The 9,872-nt window shown below is 37.6% G+C and overlaps 1 protein-coding gene across 12 annotated transcripts in view; it reads right to left on the bottom strand.

Moving 5' to 3' along the window:
* Positions 1–9,872, bottom strand: part of LOC117303459 (mucin-4-like) — a 73,278-nt gene that overhangs the window by 23,667 nt on the left and 39,739 nt on the right. For all 12 annotated transcript variants that reach the window (XM_033787661.1, XM_033787671.1, XM_033787663.1 and 9 more), the window contains 11 exons: positions 9,576–9,695; positions 8,469–8,717; positions 6,786–6,914; positions 6,226–6,348; positions 5,184–5,303; positions 4,792–4,917; positions 4,175–4,309; positions 3,619–3,750; positions 2,164–2,292; positions 1,756–1,893; positions 210–458 (listed from right to left, as the gene is read on the bottom strand). In XM_033787661.1, coding sequence (XP_033643552.1) covers positions 210–458; positions 1,756–1,893; positions 2,164–2,292; positions 3,619–3,750; positions 4,175–4,309; positions 4,792–4,917; positions 5,184–5,303; positions 6,226–6,348; positions 6,786–6,914; positions 8,469–8,717; positions 9,576–9,695 — 1,650 coding nt within the window. The remainder of the gene's footprint in view (positions 1–209; positions 459–1,755; positions 1,894–2,163; positions 2,293–3,618; positions 3,751–4,174; positions 4,310–4,791; positions 4,918–5,183; positions 5,304–6,225; positions 6,349–6,785; positions 6,915–8,468; positions 8,718–9,575; positions 9,696–9,872) is intronic.

The raw sequence follows: 9,872 nt of genomic DNA, 5'->3' as shown, positions 1-9,872 counted from the left end.
TGTTTTAAAAAAAATGCAAAATAAATCTCTGAACATGTGCTGATAATGCAATGAATTGTGTCCTTCGTTGCACTGGTTTAAAAAAAGGAAACTAAACTCACTTAACGTCTGTCAACATGTGCTGATAATGTACCACAGGGACGTTACAACAAAACGTCTCCCTCGTTGCACTGGTAAAAAAAGAAAAAAAAAAAAAAAACTAAACTCACTTGTACAAACTGTGCCAGACCCCTGGTATCCGGGATCACATTTACATTCGTAGCTTCCCTCAGTGTCTGTGCACGTTGCTAGGGAGTGACACAAGTCTGGGTTCTCTTGACACTCATTGATGTTCACGCAGGAGGAGAACCCATCACCACGGTATCCACTGTTACACATGCAGAGGTAGCTGCCTTCAGTGTCACTGCACGTGCTGTTGCTGGTACAGACAGGGTCTACGCTTTCACACTCTTTTATATCTGATGAATGAATAGTATCGAAAATATTTAATCATCTTATAAATTGGCTGTCATTAATTATTATATACCTGACAACTAATATTGGAAGAAGGGACACACGGCGGCACAAAAGGCAAGATGCCAATAGCAGCGTCCTGGGCCCAATTTCATAGAGCTGCTAAGCACAAAAATTTGCTTAGCATGAAATGTTTGCCTTGATAAAAACAGGATTTCAAACCAAATTTTCACATGATTTCCAGGATATGCAAAGAACAGCTGAATACCAGTAACAAGCAATGTGTAACAAATGGAAATTTGGTTGGTAATCCTGTTTTTATCAAGAAAAAAATGTCATGCTAAGCAAATTTTTGTGCTAAGCAGCTCTATGAAATTGGGCCCTGAGTCTAGCTGCCCACTCCCCCGGCAGAAACCAATATTTGGGCAACGTTTATTTAGATGTATTGTACAGCATTTAACCTTAACAACCTCTGTCAATGTCATATAGCGCTCGCATATCAAACCGCCTTCTATTTCAGAGGATGTCATCTGATCCGACTTAGCCTGGGCGAAAACACAAATGTGATATTTGGGACTCTGAATGCCATGCACTATCTGCGAACATTTTGATATCCGCGGATATATATATATTTTTTTGACAAAGACTATAACTCTGATTGCCATTGAAAAAAACATATAAAGTTATATCAAAAACTTCTCCCATGCAAATGGGACCTCTTGGTTGTAATATATGTTTTTAACAAAAAAATCAAGACAGACCATGCAAAGTAAGACATTTGGCCGGTATACAAATTAAAACAGATACTAAAGTTTCCCCGAAATAGTCTATTTATTTGAAATTGCTATCAACTACTGGAAAAGTCAACCCAAGCTCTAGGCTGGTCGAGGCAAAGACGATGCCCAAAGAGACTATCGATCAAGTGGGTCGATCAAGTTTTAAGTGCCTGCATGGAACAATGCTGTAAGACGAGAGTCTATAGGCCCTTTGTATATGACGTCACACTCTCAAAAAGAAGGCAGATCACTGGACAATAGCTGTTCCCTAAACGTAAAAACGTGCCTGTGACCTCAGCAGGACCTCAGCGTTTTGCGCTATGCAACAGAGAACGTGCTGAACAATGCGCGTAATTTTGGGGGTCAACTCTCTTTTGTGCATGTTTGTGTACGATTTTGACACCCAAAACAACAACCAGGATACGCACATATGTGATTACGCTGCGCATATTGCAAGGGGTCTATAGGAGGTCAGCTCAACGGAGATCCGCTGCCTTTGCGCATGAGAGAATGTCTTGATCCTTACCTTGGCAGGTAGTTCCATTCCCTTCGAATCCCATCGAGCAGTTGCACTGGAAGGAACCAGCCAAATTGGTGCAGACAGCTTGAGAGTGGCAGTTGGCGATTAATGGATCTGTTTCTGGCAATCGACACTCATCAATATCTTTACAGACAGACAGATAAAAAAAAAAAAATTAAAAATCGCTAACAAAGTTAGTCTGCAGTTCACTTATTTACTTATGAATGTGATTATTTATTTAAAGGATAAAAACATAATTTTCAATTTTAATTAGAGAGCTTATGCCTGTGATTTATTTTCACAGAACTCGGGGAAGTACCGAGTGTACAGTGCTAAATAACACTCAGAGCGAGGGTAAAACAACCTTTAATTAATTTGAATCTTGAAAAAAGGAATGAAGAAATAAAACTTTACCAAAGCACATCATTCCATTTCCAATGTATCCGCTCATACATTGGCAAGTGTAGGAGCCATTGGTATTGATACAATCAGCATGCACGTGGCAAGTCAAAGGTGAGGGGTCCTCCATACACTCATTTATATCTACCGTGAAAACAAAACAAAAAAACAGTTAATTATTACAAAAATAACTTTCGATACTTCTTTGGCATACACTGCAATTAATTCATTAGAAGACAGACAAATAGAGAGCACCAGCTTTGCGCCAATACCTCTTAATTAATAACCCCTGCATGTACCCCTACATTGCTGATTGGCTCACCAAAATGTACTATTATAATAATAATAATAATAATAATAATAATAATAATAATAATAATAATAATAATAATAATAATAATAATAATAATAATAATAATAATAATAATAATAATAATATAATAATAATAATAATAATAATAATATAATAATAATAATAATAAAATAATATAATAATACTAATAATAATAATAATAATATAATAATAATAATAATAATATAATAATAATAAATAATAATAATAATAATAATAATAATAATAATAATAATATAATAATAATAATAATATAATAATAATAATAATAATAATAATAATAATAATAATAATAATAATAATAATAATAATAATAATAATAATAATAATAATAATAATAATAATAATAATAATAATAATAATAATAATATTAATAACCGTATTTATAACGCGCCTTTTGCCAAAGGATACAAAGCGCCAGGTATTATTACTGCAAGGAGTGGGGCGAATTTTGAGATATACATGTAAGACCTAATCCTTAAGCACCATGTAATGGTTTTACAAGGTGTTGTGGCGCAATACGCTGCCAATCCAGCCAGGAACACCGGGGCGAACCCTTATCTTATCTCTTATCTTATCTCTCTTTTCGATAAGTGCACTGTGTTCTTTTACATGCGTTTACACAACACATGGGACCAACGGCTTTACGTCCCATCCGAAGGATGAAGCAATCACGGCTGGGGAATCAAACCCACACTCTGCTGATCAGGAACACCAGAGTTTGAATTCGGTGCTCTTAACCGCTCGGCCACAACACTCCCATACTGTGTGTGCACACTTGTTAAAAACCTTGGCGCTTTAATGGCCCTGTAGGACGCGTATTACGCTTGTATTTTGCCACAGTTCAAATATCACTCAAGACTTCCTGCCCATTTTTGCTCAGCAGAGAGTTTGTGAGCGTAGCCAGGGCCCATAGCCTTCTTTCAATCATTGCAACTTGTCTTTGTTTTTTCATTAAAAAAGTGCATAGTGATTCTCCCAATTACACAACAAATAATTTGCAGGGGTTAAATTGTTCTCAACTCTTTTGCGAATGTCGCAGCGTACAGAGTTGTGACGTCAAATTCATGTCAAATTTGCATCGCACTCGCAGGAAGTATGAACCGGGCTTTACTCACCATCACAAGGTCCAGATTCTGTTGAACGTTGGTATCCATCCTTACAGTCACACGTGAAAAATGGTTCAGCATTGGCACAAACTTGACTCATCTCATCACAATCATGGTCTCCCGTAAGGCATTCGTTCACATCTACCAAGACAAATAAATAAAATAAAATTATTAGCTGTTGCAAAGTGCTTACCAACCAAAAGGACGCATGGTATAAATAAGCATATTGTACTCAAGCTTGGAAGTCAGCAGAACTAATTTCTCCATCAGAAACAAGTTCTGGTTCATGCATCGATGATGGAAAAGATTCTGAAGACGCATATATAAACATCAGCTTTCTGTACGGCGTCATATTTGTGAAGGCTGCAAATGGTAATGTGCATGTGATTAAATTTATAGAACTTAACAGCGTATTTGTCCTGTGGACTTGGAGAATGTGTTTTTCATTCTGTTTTCAGGACACTATTGAATAGTGAATCTCTAGTCTATCTTATGACAGTGACCATCTGATCTTAATAAATCTTGAAACAAATTTTCAAGACGGGTTTTTAATCTACAAACCTACCTGAGCAGGTGCGTTGATCGCTGTTGAGGGCGTAGCCGAGGGAGCAGGTACAATTGTAACTACCCACAGTATTAGTGCAGTTGGCATTAGCACTGCATAAATGAGGATTGTCATCACTTTCACACTCGTTGGTTTCTGTAACCGATATAAACAATCAATGGTTATTCAATGGGAGACTTTCTGGGATGATAGAGGGCAGCAGACTTACCGGGTAAATCCATTGTTCTCAGAATTATGCGCATGTTCAGAACTACGTAAACAATGGAAATTTACCCGGTATGTCTGCTGCCACCTAGCGTTGGAAAGTCTCCTATTGCAATTTCAAATGTTGGCTCATGAACCACAGGAGAAAGTGATCACTGCGTAAGTCATTGCTGAAGAAAATCTTTTGAAATATGGCATTTCTACCGTTTGATAACCCCCTGGAGTAATACATTATAATGACGGTTAGAATCAGATCCTTATTAACCCAAGAGAGGTAGCATGTTTTTTATCCGAAGTAAACAACAGGCAGTAAAAGTTCAAATAAAAAGTCTGATCATAAGGAAAATTTACAAAAATTTAAATTGAATTAATTTATAAATAAATTTATAAATAAATTAGATTCAAATTGTTACCATAACAAGTGTTGCCACCATCTGGGTTGTGAAAACCAACATCACAGCGACAGAGTTCTTGAGAAGATGCTGCGGTGTAGCATGTACTGTTCATACAAATGAGAGATCCGCTGCATGGCGTGGTTGCTGTAAACGCACACAATTGACACAAAATGTTATTAATTTCTTTCAGTATTTGAAAATTAGGGGGGGGGGTGAGATGAGGGGGAAAAAGACATAATTTGGGAGATCTTTTAATGTGTCAAACGATGCTTTTGGCAATCTCATTTTGGGAGAGGTAAGAAAGGGGCACCCACTATAGGATCTCCCTTGGTGGTTTATAAGACTGTACATAAAGAGCGAACCGGCTTAGATGAGTCTGACATAATGTGACTGATGGTAAACATACTTACGGTCACACGTTCCATCCTCTTGTTCCATGAATCCTTCACTACAACTGCACGTGTAGGTTCCATCCATGTTTTTGCAATCTTGTGGACAGTCATGAACCCCCAACATGCACTCATCGACATCTGATAGGAAAAGAGAACAATAAACCCCCAATTTTATTTATTAAATTTGGGATAACAAAATACTGTTAATATCTGTTTGGTCAGGATTCGTTGAATTATGAAGACGATATAATTATTATTTTTATTTTGTTTTGGTGATTAGAAATCAACACACATACTCCAAATATCATAATCATAAACCATTTCATAAATACCCTCCCCCCCCCAGTTAAATTCCCACCCCAATCAAATTCCCTCCTGCAAATAGTCACAGTTAATCCTGTAATTTTAACAGCAAGGGGTATTAAGCTTCCAGCCCAAAAGCTTTAAACACTAATTTTTTAGAACTCTTCAATTCTTCAATTATGTTCAAAACTATATATGACTCTTTGCAAAAGCAAGACAAGTTCCAAAACTTAAACTTTCATACAAAAAACCTAAAAGTACAAATGCATAATTGCAAGAGCCAGTTTGCATAAAGTGGGTATGGCTTACTATGGTATTATATCCCAGGTATCAAGGTTCAAGGTTCAAGGTTCAAGGTTCAAGGTTTATTGTATCAGCATTGACCTCTTGCTTGTCCACCATTTCTAAGTCAAAATGGCGGACAGATTAGACATGAGTAAGTGTGTTGCGCACATAGAGTTATATGTAAGAACTAGAGGGCGCACTGGCCTGTATGTGCGACCCGGCTTGCACGCATGTGGCCGTTTTCTAAGTTGACAAAACACTATCGCACAGCATGTTCTTGTGCGGCCATTTTGTAAGTTGACAAAACAGCTTCGCGCAGCGTACAACTCTAACGTGTACTTCATTTTCAACGCGCGTACACTAAGGCGCACTTTTCCCCTTGCGGTCCCGTCGCAAGCAGCATCATCAGTGCGCCCTCTAGTTCTAATATATAACTCTATGGTTGCGCATAACACTGTGGGTCGATAGTTACCTGTACAGACTGATCCACTGCCGTAATATCCTGGCTTGCACTCACAATAAAAACCACCTACTGTATTCATACACATTGCATTGGAGATGCAATCATCAGTCCCCATGGTGCACTCATCAACATCTGCAATAAAAGTGGGAAAACCTTCAAAAATAATACTGTGAAGAAAAAGGTCAAACCACTCAATCCATCTCTGCAAGTTCAAAATGAGGTCACTCTTGGGTTGCTTTCATCAAGAGTTACTTATCTTAGGACTAGTCCTAGGAGATATTAAAAACTTCAGTCTCGTCCCAAGTTACGATGAGTAACTCATCCTAACTCAAGATAAGACAAATAATAATAATAATAATAAAAATAATAATAATCAAACCATTCTTATATAGCGCATATCACCGTGGGGTCCCTGACCACTAGTCTTAACTCTTTGTGAAATCAACCCCCTGGTACTATACAATCCAGCAACAATTTATTTTTGACAAGTCCCTCTATTCCTCTACTTGCCAGGTAGAGTTTGTTTTTAGACAATAAGGGTGCTAGTGAAGAGATAATTATAATCTTACCTTCGCAAGAAGAACGCCCATCCCCGCTGTAACCATTAGTACATTTACAGCTGTAGTTACCAGGTGTGTTAATACATACGCCTAGAACGTCAAAGCAGGTTGCTTCACCTGTAGTACACTCATCCTTGTCTATATGAACAGAGAATTCAAAACAAAACTTGTTATCCTTTGGATGGGATATTAAAGTCACTGGACACTATTGGTAATTACAAAATAACTGTTAGCATAAAAACTTACTTGTTTCCTTACAAAAACGTTCTATAGAAATCTATTAAAAAAATATATAGAAAAATAAATTCTATAGAAAAATAAACTGCTCACAAAAAGTGAGGAAACTTTTTTCAATCCAGTATATTTGTTATTGTTTAACACTCTCTTTGTATATGGTATATATCAATGCAAAGCTGAACTGTTCCTCTTTGAAATGATACCACATTTGCAATGATTACATGTTGCTGAACTTGGCTACACGAATAACAATGAGGCAAAGTCACAAATCAAATGTGCCAAAATTACTGTTGTCTGTGAATGGTCAGTAGGTAATGCTCAATAATCGAACCGATTAAGCTTTTCAGAACCATTAATGGTTTACACAATGACTTGCACCAGTGAGCTCATCGGACACAATTTACCCTCATCTCATGAAAAACACCTTGTTTGATGGGTATTTGCAAGACGAAATGCAGTCCCATACTTGCAGACTCTTGGACCAAATGCCATCTTTCAAGATGACAACGCTCGCCCCCATCGAGCCCGACTGGTGACTGACTACCTGAAAAATGTTGGGGTGCACCAGATGGAAAGGCCTGCTAACAGTCCAGACCTGAATCCCATGGAACATCTGTGGGACCAGCTTGGCCTCGCTGTCCGCGCCAGAACCACCAACACATCAACTGTGGCTGACCTAACCAAGTTCCTTAATGAAGAATAAAACGCCATCCCTCAGCAGCGCATCACAAGACTTGTGCCAGGCTGTCATCAACGCCTTCGGATCATCCACTTTTTACTGAACTTTTTGTATCAATAAAGTGTATTAAGATCAGTAAGTTGTCTCCGCTCTATACCAAACTTCTTGTCTCAATAAAGTGGATTAAGATCAGTAAGTTGTCTTGCTTGTTTTGAATTACAGTGTCAATTTGATTGTTCACACAGTAACACAAAATTGCTAATTTTGGCACATTTGATTTGTGACTTTGTCTCATTCTCATTAACGTGGTCAAGTCCAGCAACATGTAATCATTGCAATTGTGGTATCATTTCAAAGAGGAACAGTTCAGCTTTGCAATGATATATACCATATACAAAGAGAGTATTAAATAAAAACAAATATACTGGATTGAAAAAAGTTTCCTTACTTTTTGTGAGCAGTTTATATAGAACATCACTATAAAATTTCTATATAGTTTCTATACAAACTCTATGCAATTTCTTTACATAATCTATACAGTTTCTTTAGAAATTCTATAGAATTTCTATACGATTCTTTAGAAAACTGGGCCACTTTTCTAAAGAATTTCTATAAGAACAATGTATAGAGTTCTATAAAACTCTTTAAAAAAAACTTTACAACTTATAGAATTTATGTAACAAGCAATGAAGAGTTCTTGATAGTATAAAACACATTTTTTATTTCTTAAAAAATGTTTCATCATGCAACTTAGCGAGCAATTCAGTCGAACTTACCTACACAATTGAATCCATCGCCGAGAAAACCTTCATTACATGTACACGTAAAGCTACCCACAGTATCTGTACACGTACTATCACTTAAACCACAGGGTTGCCCCAGGAGATCACACTCATTCTCATTTTCACACAAGGTACCGCTACCAGTCCATCCGTCATTACAGCTGCAGCTAAACGAACCCATGGTGTTGCCACACAATGCTTCTTGGTGACAATTGTCAAGGCCCCTCAAGCATTCATCCATATCTACGACAAAAAGAATACGAGTTACAATAAACAAACCGCTGAAATAAGAAATATCCTCTTAGCATGGTGAGGTGAAGAAAAAAACATTACAAAAAGTGACGATGGGACATAGAAATTAACCTAATACAATTTGAAACAAATGCTGGGGAAACCATATCTATAATTGCATGCATATAGAGCAAGCAGCAAGGTTTACAAAAAATAAGTTGCCGAAACTGCTAATTTCTGCTGTGACTCTGTCTTGGCCTTGGTCTCGAGACCTTGGTCTCGAGACCTTGGTCTGGAAGGTTGTGGACTCAACTATACCATTTCTTCATCCTTTGGATGGGACATAAAGCCTTTGGTCCCATGTGTTGTGTAAAGCGTGTAAAAAAACCATTGCGTTTATCGAAAACAGAAGGCGATCGCCCCAGTGTTCCTGGCTGTGGCTGCTGAATGCGCCGTATCACCTTATAAACCCTAAGTGCTACATAATTGGGTCTCAGAGTTTCTCTCTGTAAAAATCTATATACTATAAGCGCCTTACAAGTAGTTTGTTGGTAGATACGTGCACTATATAAGACTTTGATATTATTATCGTTAGTATTATTATTAATACTGTATACGAGGAACTTGACCAAGATGAATTTATTACCTTCACATGAAATATGTAAATTGCACATAGCGCGTGTGCACTAACGTTTTGGTGGGCAAGATGCGGGAACATCGCACTGTTTTGTACACAGCTAATGGGTGCGTGACGCAGACGCAATTGCGTGTCTGCTTAGTGCACAACTCTATGGCATTTGCCAACCAACAGGGTCTGTACGCATGGGTGAATGTGATAAGCGTATTTCATGGGAAGGGTCCATTTATTACCTTTACATGTAAATCCACTGCCTTCATACCCTGTAAGACATTCACATCTGTATGATCCGTCTGTGTTGATGCATTCAGAATTGCTGTCACAACTATTCTCTGCGTTACACTCATTGAGATCTGATCAAAAATATACACACAAAATAAACATAAAATGTTTGTCTGCAATCATGGAGCAAATTACTTGGTGAATTAACTGTTTTGCCCAATCAATATAATATAGCCATGTTCACAACCCCCTCTGAGCTGACTCAAAAGGAACAGAACCCTGGGAAAGCAGTGGGGAATTTTGATCTC

The sequence above is a fragment of the Asterias rubens genome, chromosome 19 (genome assembly GCF_902459465.1).
Source record: "Asterias rubens chromosome 19, eAstRub1.3, whole genome shotgun sequence".
In the NCBI taxonomy this organism is placed as follows: Eukaryota; Metazoa; Echinodermata; class Asteroidea; order Forcipulatida; family Asteriidae; genus Asterias; species Asterias rubens.
This window is presented reverse-complemented; position numbering and strand designations above follow the sequence as displayed.